A 23,815-nucleotide genomic window follows, 5' to 3' on the forward strand; every position below is an offset into this window, starting at 1 on the left:
CACCACTACCAAGTATTCAAGGAAGAAAAAATCTTAAATTCCTAATCCATATCCAACTCCCCCTACAGATTTTAAGAAGTCAATAACCTAAAAGAATCCAAGGGCTGACAACCCACGAAACCCAAGAATTTTTTAATAATAAAATAAAACAAAATCCCCAGAAAATAATAAAAAATTTGAAAAAAAAAAAAAAAATCTCACATCCCCTCACTCTCTCAACTCTAATGGAACCCAATGATACCAGACTGACGTCTTACTTCCACCACCACCAGCAACAGCCACAGCCGCCGCCTCCTCCACCACCGCAGCCTCAACCCCACCACCAAACTCAAAACCCTGTCGCCGCCACTGCTGCTTCCCCCTCCAACGGCCTTCTTCCACCCTCCGAAAGGCCCCCTCTGGGGTACCACCACTCGGTGCCTTCGGCGGTTACGTCCCCGCCGGAGACCGTGAGGAGGAAGAGGGGGAGGCCTAGAAAGTATGGAACTTCAGAACAGGGTCTGAGTGCGAAGAAATCGCCTTCGTCATCGGTGCCAGTGCCGAAGAAGAAAGAGCAGGGCTTGGGAGGGTCTTCCAAGAAGTCCCAGTTGGTTTCTTTAGGTGGGTTTCTTTAACCCCTCGTTTGTCTTTGCTGGGTTTGCTTTCAATTTTTTGGATTTGTGAGGGGGGTGTGTGGTGCGGGGGAACCATTGTGTACGAGCTTGTTTAAGTTTTGAATGGGTTTTTTTTTAGTACCCTTTCTTGCTATTTTCGTCAATTTAAGATGGAGTTGTTGCAAATGACTTCAATATATTAGGATCTTGTGTTTGTATTCCAGAATTTATGAACTTTCTTTTCATGTCTGGGTTTCAGTTTTTAAATGTTTTTAATGAAAGTGCTTTAACTATTTTTCCTATTTTGTTGCAAATGTCTTGAAATTATCAGGGTTTGTTGCAAATGGTTGAATTTATTAGGTGTTTTGGCATATGACTTGAATTTATGAAAGATATGCGTGTAGATCTTTTATTTATTTTTAAGTTTTCTCACTTTATGTGAAATTTCACAAGCCATTTTAGTTGTTTGTGTTTTAATTGTTTCTATTATTTGCTTTGATGCATGCTCTGTAACGGATTCGAATGGGGTTTCCAAAACATTTCAAGGGTTTTTTTTTTTCCAACTTTGTTCAGTATCATTCCTTGAATTTAAGAGGGTTTGATGCCGATTTTCTTGAATTTAAGAGGGTTTGATGCATTTGTTCACATTCTGTTGTTGAGTCCTTTCATGTATGCCTATCAGGATTTCTTTTAGTGTTATTTAAATGCTGCCTTTAACTTGTCTCTATGAGAGGGTAATTTGTATAAAAAGCTTTGTTGTGATTGTTGGTTTCTGAAATTCATTTATTTCTCTTCCTATTTCCTTGTTAGCTTCTTAAATTTATGTGAGTTTTGTTTCAAATTTCTTAATTTTTCAAGAGAGTTTTGTTTTAAATATGATTTTGTTGCACATTTTGTTAAGCTAAATGATTAACTTTACAATCTCTTCTATGTCAAATTTCTTGAACGAAACATGATTCTGAAGGGTCTAAGATGTGTGACATCTGGAAATATTGGTTCTATAAGCCCTTTCAAATTTATAGTAAACTTTGACTCTTGTTTTTTAGGTCTCTCACCTATCCTATCCCAATGTAAAACTTGATTGAACATGCTCCTACTAGTAGGAATTTGGGTTTCCATAATCTTAGCTTCAGATTTTTATTTATTTATTTATTTTTATAAACATTGGATGCTGCCCTTTTAGCTTGTCTTTCATTTTGATAATTATGTGGCTCCTATACCTTGAGACTCGCTTTTTAGGAAAGCGAAGGTATGTTACTCACGGAGAAAAAAACTACAAAGAGGAGAGATATCCTCAAGAAACACGACAAGCAGAAAATGGTAAAAAAATAAAAGAAATTCCTTGTCCACATTATATAATACTGTCTCAAAAAGAAATCTTGCTATTTAGCCCTCTGCTTTATACTAGATGGGATCAGAATTCTATGTAATTCTGTCTAATCAAACTTATCTCTTCAATTAATCATTGAAATTTAAATCTTTTCTTTGTATTACCTCCTCCTTTCTCATATATCTCTAGGGAGACATTTATATTGTATAACTGCCTCACATTTTTCATTCTACACATCTAAACCATCTTAAATAACAAATTAATTTATCCCTTGTTTGGGCTTCTCTGCTAGGCAGTCCCATTTATGTGTACATGTGTAATTCTATGGAGACATTACATTTGTATAACTGCCTCATATTGGTTTCATTCCATATGTCAAAACAATCTTGAACAATAAATTAATTTTCCCCCTTGTTTGGGCTACTGGTTGGCAGTCCCATGTATGCATTTGTGTGACTGTATTTTGATGGGGAAATATAGATAGTATATTAAATCCCATGCATCTCCATTTCAAGTCTTATTTGATCTAACCGCTTGACCCATCCATCTTAACTCCTATCTTGACTACCCTATCCCAAGATAGGCATTTGTTGTTCGCCTAATATTCTACTTTTATACAGGATACTGTATCTTACTCTTGTTTTGTATAGAAAATTTCCAACATTGAATGCATGGAGTTTGGTCTAAATCGAAATGCAAGAGAATTTAGTTAGGCTCATCTTTCTGCTTAGAGGGTGTTTGGTAAATCAACTTAATAACTTAATATGACTTGATAGTTTATAAGTCACTAAGTAGATTAAGCATGTTCGGTAGCATAACTTAATATTACGATTTAAAATTATTTTTAACTTTAAGTATTAAGTCAAAATAGTTAACTTATTCTAATCTCAAATCCTTTTTGCCTCATTTGCCCATACTTGTGAAAGTATATTTTAGAATTATGATTCCACATCCATGACTTATTTTTTATAATAAATAATTTATGATTATTTTATGTATCTACCATACTTTAAATATGAATGTTTTATAAATAAATTTATTGCTTAAAATTAATGAAAATAAATACGAGTTAAAATTAATGAGGATAAATATTAGTTAAAATTAGTGAGGGTAAATATGCCAATTTGATGATTTAGAATAAATTTTAAGTTAATTTTACTAAACAACTTTTATGCTTAAAGTAAAAGATAAGTAATAAGTTTTAAGTTAACAACTTAAGAACAATTCAACTTAAAGTCAACTTAAGTCATTAAATAATAAGTATTAAGTTTTACCAAACACCCATTTCAAGATTATAATTAAAGTTACTTCTAGAATTGAGAGAATTAAAAGGGATTTCTTGTGGTCTAGGATGGGCAAGGGCAATGAGATCCTTGATGGATGTTCTTTAGGTAGTCCAGGATAGTTGTGTTAATGGAGTTTCTCAAGATCATGAAAGAGAGGTGGTTGAGCTTTTTCCATGCCTGCTGGATTTTGGATTCTTTGGTGGCTCAAAGAAAGAGAGGCACTTGGAGGTGGGGTTCTTTGGTGTGCAGGATATTGGATCTTTCTTCACAGTTGGGGTGTTATTTTCAGTGGATATAAAGATTATCTAACCAATACCCCAGATTATCTGGTTAAATGTTGTGCTGTTAAGTTATTGGTTTTTTAGGGGATAATATGCCTCCCTAAGGTTGACCCTTTTTATTGCATGTTTTGTTTTCCCGGGTTCTATGCTTCTTATCTTTATGTAGTTTTTCTTTGAAGGCTTCTCATGGCTCTTGTACTTTTTTGATTCATGAATGGAATGGATTTATTGTTTTTAATAAAAAAAGGAATACGTGGAATTCAAGTCAAATAAGAGAAATCTGGACGGATGATTTTATTGTCTATGACTCTGTAGATAATATCATTTTATTGGTGTATTATGAGAATATACAAAAGTGGTAGATTATCAAGAGGTAGATTGTGAAGCCTTTGATCAGATTGCAGAAAGCAGACTTTGATTTTCCGCAAGAAGGTCGTCCAGGGGCAGTATGTTTTTCTATGTTTTTTGGGTGTTAGTTTTGTATTGGGTGGTGGTTTGTTGTCACTCTTTTCCTTTTGCTTGCCTTTTGGCATTATTTATATACCCCGTGTGTACTTTGGCGCACATTTTCCAAGCGCTTCTAATTTAACTCTTTATTTTACCTAAACACACACAGACACACATAAAAGTGGGCTGACTGAGGAAGATGTTACCCAGAGAGGTTGAAATTGTGTGGCTAAAATGGAAATATTATTCTAGGGATGTTATGTCATTGTTCATTTCAAAAGGGAATTCTATAAAAAAAAGCAACAAGCTATGCTTTATCACGAAAAATGTTGGAGAAGATAAATGACCTTTTCTAGAGATAGGTTTAATTGTGGATATGGATGAATAGGAGAACTTGAAAAAGTTTTGGGTAAAATTTGTGGAGTAGCTGTTGTGGGTGATCAATCAATAACTTTGCATTGTTTGAGATTGTTTTAGCATGTACTACAAGGATAAGGCCACATGGGGTTTTATTGCAAGCAGAAGGCTTTAAAGCAAGGGGCAGGAGGCTTGAAAAGGACACAAATAGGGTTAGAAAGAATGGGTAAAAGCGCATGCTTTTATTTGCTCTTATTTGATAATGAAAAAATTGTCTATCAAAAGAAAAAAAAGAAAAAATATTATGGACATTTTGTTGCTTCAAACTTTCCAAGGTCATGATTTTCTATGCCTTATTTCATGCTTAATGCTTGCTCATCTTTTTGCTTAATCAGCATGGCAGCTTAGCCTGTTACTAATGTATTTTTTTTTTTTTTTGGAAACATAGATGCATATGGAATGCTACTCCAGCAATGTTTGTTAATCCTCATTGTGAATCATTTTCCATAATTAAAACTTGTATATACATAATACATTTTAGGACATCACAATAATCAGGAGGTACATGCTAAAAAACGGTTACAATCATGATTGGTATAGATTTTCTTTATAGGTTGGTAGAGATTAAGTGTCATATTTGGTTTTTAACCATCGGTTTTGGTAATTTTTGTTTTCTAACTCTCTCTCTCTCTCTCTCTCTCTCTCTCTCTCTCTTTCACTCTATGTGTGTGTGTGTGGGGTTGGGGAGGAAGAGGGAGTGTGAATTGGGGTTGGAGGGGCAGGGTGTCGATGACTCTCATTTATTCTTCTATTAGTTCATACAGGTTATTGTCTATTGTTCTAGATTGAAACCTGTTCATAGATATGTTGGATGTTCTAATTAATCAATAACACTTAAAAATGGTTGTTGCTGTATTGATAATAAATAACAGTTCATAAAAATGATGCCAATGTTAACCATAGTGGTTAGCTTCATTTTGTAGGATGTGGTATGGGCTGTGAAGTAGCCTTTGTCTACTGTTTAAGAGGTCTAAAACCTGTTCCTATCATTGGCTGGTTACAAGACTGATGTCTCACGACTGATTTCTGTCTTGCTACTTCTGAAAGCATTTTGTTCTTCAGTTATATGGACTAATATCATTTTATTTTGCAATATCATGTTTTATTTAAATTTAATAAGCTTACTTGATTTCGATTATATGTTGTTAAGTAATGAATTCTTTTCAGTTTTTACTGAGTTTTAAGATAATATTTAATACTTATATGAGCTTCTACTTTGAACTGGATGATGCAGGCAATGCAGGGCAGAGTTTTACACCACATGTTATTACTGTGGCATCTGGAGAGGTATGTTCCATCTGTGGTCTTTGTGGTTTGTTATAGTCTTTTTAAAGATGTGCATGCTACACATGAAGAGACATGAATATAATACATACATTTGCAGATCATATAATTTTGATACATTTTTATAAGCATGTCACATGTGCTGATTTTAAGTATCTGCTACGATTATTTTAGTGCACTGGTACAGGACAATATGCTTCTGAATTGTATAAGTATGTGATTCATTTTGGTCATTTGGTTTTGCTATCAGTTTTGGGGGACACATAATTCATTAGTAAGGATTTCATTCAACATGTTCAATCCGTTGTTGGTGATGGATTGAAGATACAATTTTGGGAGGATTTATGTCGGGGGACCAGTCTTCTTATTTACTATCATTTCAACATACTATGGAAAGAGACTAAGGATGAGAAATTTTCAGTTAAGTCTCTTTATAGTGCTCTTGAACCTAGAAGTGCAGTACCGTTTCCAAGGAACATCATTTGGAGCCCTTGTGTTCCTACTAAGATGGACTTTTTTGCTTGGGAAGCCACGTGGGGAAATGTTTTAACCTTGGATCAACTCAAAAGGAGGGGATGGTCCATAGCTAACAGATGCCTCCTTTGTTGTGCTGAAGAGGAGTCTATTAATCATATTCTAATCCATTGTACCAAGACAAGGGTTTTGTGGGAGTTGTTATTTGCGTCTTTTGGTGTGACGTGGATTTTTTGGCTAGAGATACCCTCCTTGGTTGGCATGGTTCCTTTGTGGGCAAGAAGCGTAGAAGGCTTGGATGACAACTCCATTATGTTTATTTTGGTCGGTTTGGAAGGAAAGAAATATGATTGCTTTTGAAAATGAAGAGCTTTCAATTTAAAGGATGAAAAATTCTTTTGTATGTAATCATTGGTCTTGGTCTAAGTTGTGTATGGATGGAGGATCTTTACTTTTAATCAACTTTTTTGATTGGTTGGGTTCTAGATGAGGGCTGGTAAGATTTTTTGTATCCCCTCTTCTTTTTGGTTCTTGCCTTGAGGCGCCTCCTGTATGCTCCTTGTATGCTTTGGGTTGGCTTTTAAGCGGCCTTTTCTCTTTTTATATATAAAATTTTATGTGTGTTTACCTATAAAAAAAACATACCTTCTAAGTTAAGATACTGTCTTCTTTCTAGCTTGCACCTTCGATCTTGGAACATTTGATTTTAGGAGATATCTTAGTGTGCATGAAGTTGCTAACCTTTCTTCCTTTTGCTTTTTTGCAAAACACTTGCCTCTCCTTGTGCCTCTCAGATGAGAATGTTTGGCCTTGGACTTTTTTAAGGGCTTCCCTTTTGCCTTTTTATCGGAAAATTGGCCTTCTCTTCTGAATTTTCTTTCCTCTCCCATCAGAGATTTGCCTTGCTTTCACTAAGTGAAACCACTTTTGAATATTAGTTCTTCTTAGGAAGTCAGAGCATCTGCTGGATTGATGGGTAATGGAAGTGTTATACTAATAACTTACTTCAGACTAGGAGACCTTACAAGGCCATCAGCTTGAAGCAGTGCGTCATGTGCGTAGGGAGTACGGAGACCATTAGTTGTCTTTTTCCTTCAATTGCCAATTGCATTCAAGTTATAGCAGAGACTATTCTCTTTGGCTGGTTTCTTATACGCTGCTTGAGAGACACCTTAGTTAAGTTTGGTTATCTATTTCTGGTGCTTTTAGGAGAAAACCTAGCGGGAGAGAGTCATGATATTTTTTTTGATAGGCAGGAGAGTGTTATGATATGATGCCGCATTCGCTACTCTTCAATTTAATTTGTCTTGAGAAGAACTGTAGATTCTCAAAGTGCAGGTGGTCCATTGGCACCATTTAGGATAATAGTTGCTACAGAGCTTCTTCTTGGTTGCTGTCACTGAAGAGTTTGAAAATATCCATCAGTGTCATCTTGTTGGATTGGAGGTCAGTGTGCTCATCTCATCATATAGAGATTTTATCAGGGCTGGATGGGTCCCCTTGCCAACTGGTTGCCCTAAGCATTATTTTGATAGATGCACAATGGGTAACTCAAGGTACATGGGTATTTGAGTTTTGTTCAGATACTAAAGGGTGGCTTCTTAAGCCTTCTGGTGCTGTACAGTGATTGAGGTTGAAATGTTATCCTTATTGGAAGGCCTGGAAAGTGGCTGTTAAGTGAGAGATAGAAACTCATTGTTGGGAGGTATTTTGGTGAGTGTACAGGGCTAGGAGAGGGCCATGAAGGTAGACTACTGAATATATCAATTGTTGAATATGAAGAAGCATGATTTATGCTTCGACCTCTTGGTTTATATGAAAAAAAAATAATTAAGGAAATGTACTTAGATTCATTAAAAAGTAACAATGTATGTAAACAGTCCTACTGACGGGGAAAGAAAGGGAAAAAGAAAAGGGAAAACACGCACACACATAGATGCTTGCTGTCAAGTAAATTAAGCATCTTTTTGATGATTACTTTGATCTTTTAGCCATCATCTTTTCAAATAATTGAAACAATTTCTTTTTGGTTTAAAACATAACAATTGTGCATGTGTGTGCACTACCTGGTAGTATTTATGTATGTGTGCATATGCATGCACACTCAGCAGTTAGCTTCTTAGAAAATAGGTCCTTTGAGAAGAGGGGAGGTTTATGTTTGTTAGGAAACCTTTGCTGAATTTTGTCACTGTTTCAATTTTGTGATTGGTGCATAGCATTATTAAAAGGTGATGGAAATTTGCAGTGAGTGATATGAGATAAATTGTTAGATTAACTTTAGCGGATTGTGGTAAGGTTTAAGGGAGTTTAGGTCTATGATTTCTTGGCTTGATTGTTAAGTGTATGCTTGGTGCTAGAACATGCATTGATGTTCAAGAGGGGAAATTTTTTAGCATCAGAAGGATTTTGAAGTAACCATTAAGTTGGTTACTGAAAAACTATTTAGAATTTGCCATAGCAGTGGAGTGATCTTTCCTTTTGTGTGATAATTTTCTCCTAATTGCTTTTAAGTTGTGGCTTTGGCATGGATCAGGTGTGGTAATTTTTACTAAAAAAACTGGCAAACACTTCAGACTTTGATATGGAGTATGAATATAAATTGTCATGGGTGAATATATTTCAGTAATTCTGTTATACAACTTTCAGTTACAGAAGCTAATTGTGCACATATTATATGAATTAAACTGTGTTACTTTTTATCTGTACCTCTTGTTAATACCATTTATGGATGTGTTCAACAGGATGTTGCCCAGAAAATTATGTTCTTCATGCAACAAAGCAAGCGCGAAATATGTATTATGTCTGCATCTGGCTCGATATCTAATGCATCTCTTCGCCAGCCAGCCACATCAGGAGGCAATGTTGCATATGAGGTGAAAACTTCTAGGGTCCTTTCATTTTTTTTTTTTTGTCTCTAAATTGTGATCTTTAATCTTCTAGAAATCTTCAAGTAAGGAATTAGGAAGAGGATTCTTTGAAAGAACTGATGTAATAATTTTTTTGAAGATTCTCAAAAACAAAGGGTTTGGTCATCATTGAGAGGAGCTTAGTCATGACATCTCTGTATGTTGTATTGGAGTCTAAACCTTTTGAATCAACTCCTCATCCTTCTCATGTTTTCTTTGACATTAATATATTCATCTCTTGTTTCTTAGAAAAAAGAATGCTCTTGCATAACTTTTTCTTTAACTTAGGCATCCTTCTATATGTTCTCTCTCTCTCTCTCTCTCTCTATATATATATATATATATATATATTCTTGGTTGTATATATTTCATGTTCTCACTTGTCCTGGTTTATGTTATGATTTTTTATTTTCAATAATTTTATAAGTAGTCAAATTTATCGAAAGGGGAATGATTCATATTTAAGATTGCACTTTGTCAGGAAGAAAGTATATCTTTGGAAATAAAAGAAAGAAAACAGAGGCAAAACCTCTGAAGTGAGCCCTCTTGTGTCCTCATAGAACTTAAATAAGTCTATTTATTTTATTAACTTGTTCAGTTACATGCATCATATGATCTCAATGAATATATTTGTTTTGGTATTGAAGTGTTGTCTCCTTACCATTTTCTTCCATCTTTTGGTGGGCTTGTTAGCTATGATAATTTTGATGTGCCCTTGAAGTCGATGCTCTCTTTGGTTGAAATTTCTGGTAATGATCTAGTTGGGATGAAATTTTTGTAAGTTGGTTGAGCTGAACCTTGTGGACTGGATAGTGTTAATTCCCAAGTGAGGATTCATGCACATTGGAATTGATTGATTGGATTTAAGATGGGGCCTGATAGTGTTGTAAAGAAGCTGGCTTATCAACAGGACTTTAAAAGAGGGTGGGCTAAGAAGAGGGGTTGGAGGAGTGGGCCGTGGGCTATGGAGGGAGGTCCATGGCAATGTGATCAAGGAGTTTCAAGGTCGGGCCAAGTCAAGCTCTTTGTGTGGGTTGGGCAGGGTTAATCCCATTGGGTAAAAAAAATTCTGGATTAGGCCATCAGTCTGTAGGCCTTTAGTGAGTCTGATGGTGGGCTGAGGGATTAGGCGGGTCAAGCCCAATTGGACTTAAGGTGCTTTAGGCTCCTTTTAACCCTGAGCCTTCCTCTTTAGTGAAATGTTGAGCTATGGGAAGGAGATTGAAGGCTTTGTGGATGGCGCGTTGAAGCTCTCACCATAGGTGGTTCGCTCCATGAGCACTGATGAGGCCCTCATTGCAGAAGTGGCAAGGCACCCTGGTTCTCCTTTGCTCTTTGTTTCTTCTTTTGGAATTCGGGCAACTTCTCTTTTTGGGGATGGTCTTGGTTTTGAGGGATATGAGGTGGATATTGAAATTGCTCCCTGGGAGAGGGTAGCGCCCTTTAAGGATGGTTTTGGTGGATGACGCCTTAGTGGAGTTTGAAAAGGTCAAGGCAATGCCAAATGACGCTGCAGTGAGTGAGAGGACTAGGGTAGAGGTGTTAAGTCTTGGTTTAGTTCCCAAGGAGGAGGTTCCTCTAGAGAATTGGTCCTCAAGCAACTTGGCAGCTTTCAACAACTGGTTGGGCATGCTGATAGTATGTTTCAACACTATGATTTTAGCTTTCCTTAATAGAATGAAGGCTAGAAAAGAGGTGAGAGGTCAAGATGGTAGGAAGAGGGGCTAATGATAGCATCAAGAGGATGGTTATTTGAGCTTTGATTAGATTGCAGAAACTGGACTTGGTATGCATGCAAGAAGATCGATTGGGGGCCATTATGCCTTTTTAGGTCTGTTTTGTTTCAAATGGTGGCTTGTGGTTGCTTTTTTCCTGTGCTATTTGTATACTCCATGTATACTTTGGTGCACCTTTTCAAAGCACGTTTAATTAATTGATTATTTACCTAACAACAATTAGAGGCAAAAGCTTAGGGCTCTTTGGTTAAAAGAGTGGGACTCAGGCTTGGTAATGCGCAGGAGAAACAACAATGTAGGGAAGGTTGAGAAGGTAGCTATTGGAAGTTCTTCAGAGGTGGTACTTGAATGGAGCATGGAGATTAAGACTTGGTGGGAGCTCTAGCTAAATTTCTACTGCAGAACAAGGATCAGTCGGTGTAGGGTTTTCTAAGAGGATGGAAGATTTTGTCCAGCAAGCTGAGAAGTCTTGGTGTTTCCTCGGCCTTGTGAAGAGTGGAGGAACCTTTTGCTTCCTTCAGGAAGGTATTGGCCCCCAATGAGGGCGATGAAAAGAAAAGGGTAGCAGAGGCGGGTTATGTGGTTTTGTTGAGCATTGTAATGCTGTATGGATTGAAGTGGAAAAGAAGGTGCTCGACAAAAATGAGGAAAATCTAAAAAGAAGCCTTGTCAGAAGAGGGGGGATGGGCTGCCTGATCAGCCCTCGGACCTTGGTGTCTTGGGAAAATGGGCACAGTTTAGCTGGAAGTTGATAGGGAAGCTCCATTTGGCTCTGTTGGGAGGGCCCTTCATCCTTTTTAAGTTCGAAGGTGTTAGTGAAGCTGAGAGGGTGCTTCACTGGGGTGTGAACTGGTTCAACAGTAAAAGATTTTTCTTAGAGTGGTGGAACCTTTTGGCTACGTGCCTTAAGAAGGATAGGGGCAAATGTAAAGTTTGGGTGAGAATCTTGGGACTCCCCTTGCATCTTTGGGGGAAAGCTTTATTTAAAAGACTAGGAGAAGCTTGTGGGAGATTTGTGACTGTTGATGAAGACACGATGAAGCGTAGGAACTTGCAGTGGGCTAGAGTTCTAGTTGGGATTAGAAGGTGGAAAATTCCAAGTTTGTTACAGGTGGTGGTGGGTACCTCTGTTTTTGCGGTTCAATTATGATGGGAGATCCCTCCCTGGTGGAGCGAGGTGGAGCCTCCTCTGAGTTACAGTGATTGGGGGGCTGGAGAAGAAGGTGAAGTTGGGTCACATGCCATAGAGAGAGTGGAAGGAGGGTCCTCTGAAAAAGTAATGGTCTAGGTGTCGAATGAAGACTTGAGGAACTGTGCAAAAGGAGGGAAAGTTGGATGGGGGTTGACAAGTCTCTAGCGCCTCTTCACAAGGTTGATAGGATGGGAACTACAGCTAGTCCTGGGCCTAGTGGGAAGACCGTTGAGGCAGTGGGCCTTTCAAATGGGCCTCGCCTCAGTTTGGGCCTTTTGGAGGAAAGGGGGACCAAAATGCTAACTTTGCTGGCGAGGCCCATGGGTCTGCCTCAGGCTAGCCCAAAGCCCATTTTTAGTCTAAAGGAAGCTAGGTTAGGTTTCTTTAGTTTGGGCTGTTTGTGCTTCAACCCTCATCTTTGGAACCCTTGTGTTTACGTGCATAGGAAAGGAGGCAGAGGTACCCTAGAGCGATTGCTTCTTCTTTGGAGCTTTTTGGTGACCCTGTCCTAAAGATTGAGGTTCAGGGTTCAGCGGGTGGATTTCGAGGGCGAATGAAGCCTTTTAAATGAAGTGATTGACTTTCAAGGTAAATCCTCCTCTGTGCTCTATTCTTCTCTGATCAAGCCTTCTGCTCTAGGCAATGGGGCAGCTAGATGAACAAGCGTGGATTATCCCTTGGGGTCTCCTTTGAGTTCTTGACTGCTGCGAATGATGGTCCAAGATGGAAGGCTGCTGGATTTCAGAGGGAATGAAGAGAAGGGTTCTTTGGGTAAGCAAGTGATGGGTAGGGCTGAGGAGATGGAGGTAAAAAAGGCATTGGAGGAAGGCGGTTGGTCTGAGGGGGAGGAGTTTCGTTTTGTGATTATACCCAACAAGTTTGCCGAGTTTAGCAGTTTTTTGGGTTGCGAGTGGTGGGTTTTAAAAACGGAAATCATTGCTCTTTTGAAGAAAATGGAGTCAAGAAAAGGACATGGGGTTAAGGTCTTAAGAGGAAGTAGGAAATCTTTGTCTTCTCGTCTGGAGAGGGAAATTCGAAAGCTTGAATGTTTGGTACATTACAATAGCACTCATCTCGCAGTCAAAGGGAAGGGGGAGAGTAGTGGTGTTCAGTTTTCTCACTCTGAGGTTGTGGTCTTGTTTTCGTTGTTGGTTTGTGGTTTTAGATGGGTTTTTGGGCGGCTCATTGTCATGCTTAGGGTTGTGCTAGCTTTTAGGGGATTGGGTTTGTTTGTTGTGTGGGTGGTTTATAGTTTCTTTACACCTTCTTTCTCCAGCTAGTTTTTAGGCCTTTTTTGTATACTCCGTATGTACTTGGCTGCGCCTTTTGCTAGTGCTCTTTAATCTATTCTTCTATTTACCTATTAAAAAAAGGGATATTTTCTTAGTTTAGTGTTCTGTAGGTCGACTAGTGTATATTCAAAATATCTTGTAATATTTTTCCTAAGAAATGGGTCAGTTTTTCATACTTCTTTCATGAATTCGCATGGTATCAAAGTTATTTAGGCTCTTGGGTTTTGAGGTACCCTTCATCACTGTTCTGTTTTAAGTAGAGCCAATTGCTGCAATTCTGTCCTACTTCACAATCTGCAACTCTGTTATCCTTTCCGTTTATTTCTCAGCTCACAACCTTCATTGCTGTTTTTTGTTTTGTTTTGTTTATTTTTTGTTTATTTATTTATTTTTTTTTTTGTTTTTTGTTACCATTTTCTCCCAAATCTTCTTCTCTTTTAGTCCCTATTGTCATATATTTTTCTCCTTCAATCATGTCTGAAACTTCTAAGTCCATTAGCACCACTTCTACAGCAGCTTCTCTCAGTGCCTAGGTATCCATTCACTGAAAATTTTACCCTTCAGATTGCCACTTCAAAATTGAATGGAAGGAATTTTATGGAGTGGTCTCAATCTATAAAAAGTTCTCTGAGAAGCAAAGGGAAATTCAAATACTTTACTAGGTCATCTAGAACCCCATTCGAAAGTGATCCTAAGTATGAAATTTGGAAGGCAGAAAACTCGATGGTAGTGGCTTGGCTACTACACACCATGCAACTAGAAATAAGTAAGACATATCTACTTCTTCTCACAACTAAAGACATCTAGGAGGCTCTTAATGAGACCTATTCCAAGGTTGGTTTCACTCCTAAGTTATTTAGATGAAGCAGCAGATTATAAATACCAAGCAAGGGACTTCAAGTGTCATAGAATACTATAATTCTCCCAAAGGGTTATTGACAGAGTTAGATCTTTACCAGAACGTGGAGATGGAATCTGCTGCTGACTCAAAGATGATGAGGGACATGTTGAAAATGTGGCATGACTATTGCAACAAACTAAGTGAGCAAAAGAGAAACGCTTGGATTTTTGAGGATAAGTGGAGATCGGAAGGGATGTTGTGGGATTTACTTCACTTCTACTCCTCTCTTTGGGCCTCTTGTATTGTCGCTTCTAGAGGAGTTCCACTTAGTGTTATTCAACTCAACTGGCTTTCGGTTTGTGACTCAAAAGTTTGAGATAGTTGGGGATGCCTTTGTATATAGTTCTTGTATAGTGGGGTGTCTAGTCTGTCTTTGATCATAATCTGTATTTTGAGGGAAGGACCTTTCTTCCTTCTCTAGTACCTTTATTATTATAAATATATATTTTCTTTCAGATTAAAAAAATAAAAATAAAAATCAAAGTTAGTAAGTATAAAATGTGGTGCAACTATTGAAACAAGCAAAGAAACACTAGAGCCATGTGTTAGAAGCTACATGGAAAGCCTCAAAACTTGAAACAGTTCAACAAGGTGGAAATAGCCTCCTACCAGATTGGGATAAGCCAATCTCACAACCTTTGTTGAAGAAAAATTAGAACACTTAGGATTCGATAAATTTGATATTGAGAGGTTGAAACAATTGCTTAATTAGTTGGAGACTTCTAATGTAAACACCTTTGTCAAATTTAGGTTCATGTTCTGTGGCTCAATCAGGTTCAAAGGCTTAAATTCCCTTCCAAAATAACTCTATTACCTGGATCGTTGATTCAGGTGCTTGAGATCACATGACCAGCATGTCTAAATTTTCTTCCAACTAGTTACCATGTTTAGGAAACAAAAAATCAATGTAGCTGATGGATCATTCTCCTCAATTGCTGGCCAAGGTTCTGTACACATTTCACCCAACTTACCCTTACACTCTGTCCTCCATTGCCCAAATTTAAATATAATGTGTCTATTGGAAAAATCACAAAAGATTTGAATTATTCCGTTGAATTCACTCCTACAGGTTGTTATTTTCAGGATTGTTTGGTGAAGATGATTGGGTTTGGTAAGCTGAAAGATGTATTTTATTATCTAGAGATGAATTGGAGAAGCAAAGGCTAAGAGTCTCAATGCTTGGTTTCAGCCCACCAAACTAGTTTGGACTATATCCTTCTTTGGCATGCCTATTTAGGACACCCTCCATTGCCTTTGTTAAAATGGTTGTTCCCTTCCTTGTTTAAGAAAATAGATGTTAGCAAGTTCCATTATGAGTCATGTAAGTTAGCTAAACATCATTGGATGAACTTTCCAATAAAATAGATTCAAATTGTTTCTTTATTCAGTTTAATTCAATTAGATGTTTGGGGCTCATCCCTTGTTACCAATATTTCTGATGCTTGTTGAATTTGTTACTTTTATAGATGATTGCGCCAGGACCACTTGGGTTTATCTCATGAAGTCCAAGTTTGAAGTGCCCTTAATTTTTTCTGCATTTCATGAATTTGTCAACACAACCAAAATTCAAACCTTGAGATCAAACAATAACAAGGAATATTTCAATCAAGAATTGATGAATTACTTAGAGCAATGAAGGCATTTTACATTAGTCAACATGTGTTGATAATCCACAATAGAATGAGGTAGTTGAAAGAAAAAATAGACATCTTTTGGAGGGAGCCTGTGTTCTCTTATTCCAAATTATAGTGTCGAAACACTATTGTGGTGATGCTATACTAAAATCTGCATACCTTATCAGTAAAATGCCAACTAAAGTCTTGGAAAACCAAGTATCGGTGAAGAAACTCAAGTCACATTTCCCAACTTTCAAGGAGTGTGTGCTTTACCACCAAGGTTTTCGGGTGTCTATCCTATGTTCATATCCATGTCTAATTATGTGGAAAGTTGGAGCCTAGAGCTCTGAAGGGTGTGTTCTTAGGGTACTCCCCCTCACTATAGGTGCTATCATCCTCTTACAAAGAAGCATTATGTCACTATGAATGCGACTTTTGTAGGGAATCTATCATACTTTGATAGCACCTACCTTCAAGGGAGAATATATCAAGATTGGAAAATAGGTGGGATTGGGATGTGAAAGAAGAATTAAAAGAAGGAATGAATGCCGTTGCTGTTGAAAAGAATGATACAATTGCTGATGAACAAAATGATACAGTGGTTGATAGTGTTGATAAAGCTGATGGGAATAGAATGGTGGTTGAGCTAAATTAGAGAGATAACATTAATAATCTTTCCTACAATGAATTAGATAGTGTTTGACCACAAATACTGGTTGAAAATCATACTGAAACTTCTCCCAATCCTCTCACAAATAATGAAACCATGGTGGAGAGACCTAAGACTCCAATTCTCAATGTGTACTCCAGGACAAAAAGATTCATCATCACTTCAATACCAGGCCTTCCTCTCAAAAGTGTTGTCTCAACGAATACTCACTTCTGTTCAAGAAGCCTTAACCTCAAAACTATAGAAAAATGCCATGAATGAGGAGCTATAGCATAAAAAAAAAACTAGACTTCAGAGATTGTTGACTTACGAGAAGGAAAGACGCTCATGGGCTGCAAATGGATCCTCACCATGAAGTACAAATTTGATGGGTCATTGGAAAGATACAAGGCAAATTTTGTCACCAAAGGGCACACTCAAACCTATAGTCTACCATGAGACATTTGCATCAGTGACAAATGAATACCATCAAGATTCTTTTGTCTTTGGTTGCCATCAAGGATTAGTATCTACATCAATTAGATGTGAAGAATGCATTCCTTCACGAATATTTAGAAGAGACTTATATGGACATACCACTGGGATATGAGGAGAGAGGATAGAAGAGCGAAGTATGTATACTGAAAAAATCCCTCTATGGATTGAAACAATCACCTTGAGCATGGTTTGGGAGATTTACCAAATCTATGCTTGACAAAGGCTATTTTCAAAGTCAAAGTGGTTACACCTTATTCATAAAATTATCCTCAATTAGGAGAGTTATTGTTTCGATTGTGTATGTAGATGATATTATTGTGACTTGTGATGATAATGAGTAGATGCTAAGATTGAAGGTCGATTCGGCAAAAGAATTTGAAATCAAAGGCCTTGGAGGACTAAGAAACTTTCTTGGAATTGAAGTGGCTAGATCTTGATGGGGAATTTTTGTCTCCCAATAGAAATACACTCAAGATCTTCAAGAAATGAGTATGGCTGGTAGGAAATCTATTAACACTCCAATAAATAACTCAAATCACCGGCTAGGAGAAAAACAAGAGAAGGAAGAACTAGTTGATTGAGGTATTTATCAAAGAATGGTTGGAAAGCTTATTTACCTATCATACACAAGATCAAATATAGCTTATGCTATGAGTGTGGTTAGTCAGTTTATGCATGCTCCTCTTAAACCATATCTTGAAGCTATTCAAAATCTTTAGATACTTGAAAGGAACTCCAAGTAGAGGCCTCTTGGTTCAGAAAGGTGGCAAGCTAAGTTAGAAGCTTATATAGATGCTGACTGGGTTGACTCCATTATAGGCTGAAAATTGACTACCAGGTATTTCACCTTATTAGGAGGGAATTTTGTCACTTAAAAAAGCAAGAAACAATCAGTGGTGGCTTGTTATAGTGTAGAGACAGAGTTAGGGCAATGATGCAAGGGATATGTGAACTACTTTGGTTGAATTAGATTTAAAAGTGAGGGTAAATAGTCTAATGATGCTTTATTGTGACTATAGAGCGGCTAGAAACATGGCACACAACCCAGTTCGTCATGACTAGACCAAGCATGTGGAGATTGATAGACATTTTATAAAAGAAAAGCTCGACTTCGGACAAGTTGGTACTTCACATGTTTTATCCTTCAACCATCTCGCATATATTCTCACAAAAGGATTATCCAATGCAAACTTTCAAGAGATAATTAGCAAGCTTGGGATGCAAATATCTTTGCATCAGCTTGAGGAGTGTTAGAATAGGCAATTATTTTTAGTGAATTAGCTATATATTTCCAGCTGTATTATTACCATTGATTTGTATTTGCTATGTATGGGAGGTTAGGATATTTTCCTAGTTTAACACTCTATAGGTCAACTAGTGTATTCTATATGTTTTGGAATATTTTTCCAACAAAATGAATCCATTTTTCATATTTCTATCACGAATTCACATAATTATGTGCGTTAACATTTTTATTAGGGCTCTAGCTCAAGTTGCTTTAATATATATTGCTAGTTTATTACTCGAGAACTTAAATTTTTAGGTCAATTGATAGCTTAACATTATACATACATATATATATTGATAGGCATAGCTTAACATTATATTAGGATCTTGCTTTTCAAGAAGACAGGAATTTGAACTTCAATGCTTTTTTATTTTCACTATTTGTTTGAGTCCAAGTGCAAGCAAGAAACTTGTCCATAAGATAGGTTATTAGGACTTTATCCCATGTGAGCTTGATATATATATATATATATATATATATATATATATGTATGTATGTATGTATGTATGTATGCGTGTGTGTGTGTGATTGGTCAATGGAATTTTAAAGGATGGGAAACCATTTAAGCATGATTAAAACATTCTTTTGTGATCTAAATGCACCTTCTGACATTTGATAAGCTCTTTCAAATAGAACCTGAGGCTAGGCAGGATTCAATGGTGGAGAGTTTGTGTGTGTGTGTGTGAGAGAGAGAGAGAGACTAGTCAATGGGATTTTCAAGGCTGGGGAACCATTCAAACATGATTAAAACATTCTCTTGTGCTCTAAATGCACCTACTGACATTTGAAAAGCTTTTTCAAATAGAACTTGAGGCTAGGCAGGATTCAATGGTGGAGAGTTTGTGTGTGTGTAATTTGTCAAGGATGGGGAGCCATTCAAACATGATTAAAACATTCTTTTGTGCTCTATATGCACCTTCTGACAGTTGAAAAGCTCTTTCAAATTGAACCTGAGGCTAGGCAAGATTCAATGGTGGAGAGTTTGTGTGTGTGTGTGTGTGTGTGTAACCGGTCAATGGAATTTTTCGTGGATGGGGAGCCATTCAAACATGATTAAAACATTCTTTTGTGCTCTATATGCACCTTCTGACATTTAAAAAGCTCTTTCAAATAGAACCCGAGGCTAGGCAGAATTCAATGGTGGGGAGTTTGAAAGGAGGTTAGCTATATAGAAGAAACAAGTATCTTTCAGGAGGTGGGTAATACTGATCAGGTGTCCCTTGTTGAGCCTCCTGGTTCAATCTCCATCCATGTTCATAACCCTGGTCTTGTTGACTAAAATCTTAGAAAGTTGTGATATTTCCTTTCGGTAGGGTTGGAGAAAAAGTTCATTTGCTTGGTTAATGGCTCATAAGAAAATGAAGATTAATTATAACCTTCATATCAACAGATCTTTTGAATCGTCTGGGCAATCGTGTTTTAGCAGAGGAAGTCATTACATGATTGATCATTTTCTCAAATGTCTTGTGACATATAGGTACTGTGAGAAAATTCTTTCTTCCAAGTTCTCAGTGGGCCGTCCCAGAGGAGATTCTAAACTTGGTGACTGTTTTATTTCATGGTTTTGACAGGAATTAGGAGTAGAGTTTTATGCCTTATGTCTTGTTAGCTACAATGCTGAGGGATTTGTTCGGAGCAGAATTTGGGAATCTTCGAGGATTAACAAGAGACTGATTTTGGAGAAATGGACCAAGGATTACTTCTTGACTTCTTTACATGTTCCTATGACATAAAAATTTATGAGCATGCCGATTGTTTTTGAAATCCGTGAACTGGAAGGCAGCATGCTCCCATTCTTCAGGAATGAAGGTATTTTGTTGTCTGGTTGTATTACACTTAATTTTGGTGGATGCTCTCTTGGCAAAAAAAAAAAATTAGGGTAGGGTTACTTATTATGGGTTCTTTTGGAGGTCATAGGAGGGCTTTGTGCAGGGTTTTTCTAAGCCAGCTAACAAAGTTTGGCCATTAAGGCTGACATATTAGTGCCTTTGCAAGGATTGAAAGATGCCTCTAAGTTGGCTTCAGCACATTTTTCTGGGTAGGGTTCTTAAAAATTATTGTTTGGGCTTCCTTAGAGAAGTGGACCTCCAAGGTTTGCACATTTGATTCAGTAAATCTAAGACTTGTTAGGTAATGTTGTTTTTGCCTTCACCGAGAATCCTGAAATAGACATGCCAGCAGAGAGTAGATCCTCCTTCATAAGAGTTTTATGGTTTGATGAGGGTGGTCGTAGAGAATGGAATAGTCGACGATGGCAATCAGTAAATAATATGCACAGCTTTATTAAACGCTTCGGCCCATAGGTACTGAGGAACTTTGCTTGCAAAAGTTTTTAGCTTACACACCCTTTAGATCGGAGGTTGATGGAGGGAGTGTCCCTGGTTTAGACAGAACAAGGTCTATTTTTCTCTTGCTTTACTCTCTTTCTTGAGAATCTCTCATCCATCCTTGTATCTATTGTTTTAATATCAATAATTTTCTTGTTCCGTATTAGTTGGATAGAGGGAGGGTGGGTGGGTTCGGGAGTTAGAAGTCTGGGATCTCTTAAGAAGGCTTTGCTTTGTGATTATGGCAGTTCATAGGGAAAAAGGGATCATTTATGGAGAAAGTGGTGCTGTTAATGGTGTGGGTTGAGTTTTGGAGGGGAGAGTATTGGGAGTATGAGGGTGCATTTTGGGTAGGGTGAGGGGTGTATATGGTAAAGGTCTATGGAAAAGTGTTGGTATGATATTAGGATGATGGTTGGAAGAGGTTTGTTGGGTGGGGTCTTCAGGGGTCGGTCAATTTCCTGGGAGTTGAGATTTGGAGTTCCTTTGTTTCTCCAAAAGTTGCATTTATTGTCATAAAATAATAGTAGGTAGATAGATATACACATACTCCACTCTATTCATCTATTAGAACACTGCCAAATGCTAATTCTAGTTTGCACATTTCATTTACGACAAGAAATTGAAATGCATTTCATTTTATTTCTTTAATAATTCATGAAAACTGCAAAGATGAGTTTGATTTCAAGGTAATCATATTGATAAACTGTTTTACTTAAATGATAAAGTGAAAAAGCATTGGGAACTATGAACTAAAGTGTAGTCCAGTGACAATAAATGTGAGATTGTTTTATTCATTTATTTATTTTTTATTTCAGAATTATCCAGAATGTAATACCAGTTGAATTTTTTGGAGTTTATTAATTGTCTGGTTGGAATTGTGGGAAGAGATCTTGACAATTGAAGCTGATGCTTACTATGGAAAAAGGATCTAGTTTAATTGGTGTTGCAAGTGCAAATCCCATGAAGAGTCAGTAAACCATCTTCTGGTCGACTGCCTCATCTTCATAGGGATGTGGACTATGATTCTCTTGCTGTTGGGGGTTCTTTGGATATTCCCAAGGACGATGAGGGAGGTCCATTCTAGGAGGCACAGTTCTGTTAAAGTGAGTAGAAGGAAGAGTGGAGAGCAGCCCTCCTTTCATTGGCTTGGTGCCATAATAGGAGAGTTTTTTAATGGAACTGAAACTGCAAAACGAAGCTAAACAATGGTCTTGCAAGCTCTGAATGTGTGGATAGAATAGATTTTGTGGATGCTAGACATTCTTTTATGGATTTGGTTTCAATGGTATTGTGATTTTGGTTTTCTTGCCCGTCCTCCCTCCCTCCCCTCTTTTATTTTAGTTTGTTTCATCTTACTTTTCATGAAAGTACCATATATTTCAGATGTGCCCCACTTGATGGCTCTCTATGATACTTGGAGAAAAAACAGCTTCTTCAATATCTCCATATTACATTACCAAATTGTGTTCAAGTATCATTTAATAAAACACAATCTAATCAATTTTCTTGTGATTTCTGTAGCAATACAAACATCCAATGTCCAGCCCTCCCAATCCGCCAAGAAAAAAAAATTATGTCCATGTGGCTGGGAAATAATTCAAAACAGTGGTTAGTCGAGTGCTACAAAAATAAAACTGGGAAATGATTTTTGTTTTTGTTTTTGTTTTTGTAGTGGAAGAGATTTAAAAAAAACAAAATATGGACACTGTTTTTTATTTTATTTCATGAAATCCTAAAATATTCAGGAAATCGAAGATTTTGAGCAAGCTGATTTCTTTTTCATTAAAGGTGTGCTTGGTATGTGGGAATAGGACTGTAAATAGGATGAAAATGAAGGTAAATCACAATACCATACAGAAGAGAGGAATCAAACATAGTAATGAATAAAAAGTAGAATGAATTTCTTGTTCTCATTCTTTATTCCGATTGTCTATACATGCCCTAAATGGTCTCTGGTTCAACGATAGGAAACAGAAGTACAAAGACTTATGTGCCCACTGCCATTTTCTCTGAGTAAGTTTGCATGAAAGTTATAATAGGTTTTGATAGGAATCCAATCAGAAAGTGCATATCCTTGCCTTTATACTGGTTTGTTATTTGCCTTGAAGATTATCATTTTGATTTGGCTAAATCCTTTGTACTGTGAGATGGCTTGACAAATTGAAGTATGGCTTCTTGTTCTTACATGTTCAGTGCAAAATTTAAATGGTTTCCTTGTGTTCTCTGATTTTAGGGACGGTTTGAAATCCTTTCACTCACTGGATCTTATGTCCGTACTGAGATTGGAGGAAGAACTGGTGGGCTGAGTGTATGTCTGTCTAATACAGATGGCGAAATTATTGGTGGTGGCGTTGGTGGACCCCTAAAGGCCGCAGGCCCAGTTCAGGTACTATTTAAAATGTGATCTTGGTTGAGAAAAAATTTGCCTGTCTGTGTTCCTATATGCACGACAGAATAAAGAAGTAATTGCAGCATACACTTTATTCTTTAACTCATGTCATCAAATGCCTAAAACAGATATTATTGTTTGCCATGGCATCTTGCATAGAGAAGCATCCCAATCTCTGGTCTGCTGTAGACTTTTCATTTCCTTGGGTTGATAATCAGTTCGCTTTCTATCTACTGACTTGCTAGTTGTGGCTACAGGTTATCGTTGGCACCTTTCTAGTTGACTCCAAGAAAGATACCAGTACCGGTTTAAAAGCTGATGCTTCTCCCAAGTTTACATCACCAGTTGGTGGGGCATCTGTATCAAATGTAGGGTTTCGATCTGCAGTTGAATCTTCTGGAAGGATCCCAGTCATGGGGAACGATGATCATCAAGGCATCGGTGGAAGTCATTTCATGATTCAGTCTCGGGGTATGCAAATGGCACCTACACGGCCCACTGACTGGAGGAGTGGCCCTGATGCTAGAATCAATGTTGGCTATGATTTGGCAGGTAAATTTCCAATGGAGGAGAGACTGGGGGTGGAGAGATGGGAAGACTGAGTCACTGACTGACTGAAATGAAATGTTTTGTTGGGCAGGAAGAGGAGGACGTGGAGCATGCCAATCTCCAGAAAATGGGGACTATGAGCAGATTCCTGATTAGATGTAGATTTCAAGGTGGCTGTTCTTTTTGGGTAGATATCACAGTTTCTTCTGAGTGAGCACATAGATGTAGTAGCTCCTTTGCACCTCTGTCCGGAGTGTAACATGACATAAAATCTGTACAGGATACGAGCACTATTTACTCGTTTTGGCAGCAGATACTATTGAAATTATGGGTTATGCATTAACTTTATGACTTCAA

General features: G+C 37.5%; 1 protein-coding gene across 1 annotated transcript; it reads left to right on the forward strand.

Annotated features, from left to right (window-relative positions):
• On the forward strand, nt 1-23,815 carry LOC100261576 (AT-hook motif nuclear-localized protein 14). The gene is made up of 6 exons (XM_002270756.5): nt 1-600; nt 5,589-5,641; nt 8,854-8,985; nt 22,754-22,906; nt 23,167-23,461; nt 23,550-23,815. The coding sequence occupies exons 1-6, from the start codon at nt 225-227 to the stop codon at nt 23,612-23,614; spliced, it is 1,074 nt and encodes a 357-aa protein (XP_002270792.1). The 5' UTR covers nt 1-224; the 3' UTR covers nt 23,615-23,815.

The sequence above is a fragment of the Vitis vinifera genome, chromosome 14 (assembly GCF_030704535.1).
Source record: "Vitis vinifera cultivar Pinot Noir 40024 chromosome 14, ASM3070453v1".
Classification (NCBI taxonomy): Eukaryota; Viridiplantae; Streptophyta; class Magnoliopsida; order Vitales; family Vitaceae; genus Vitis; species Vitis vinifera.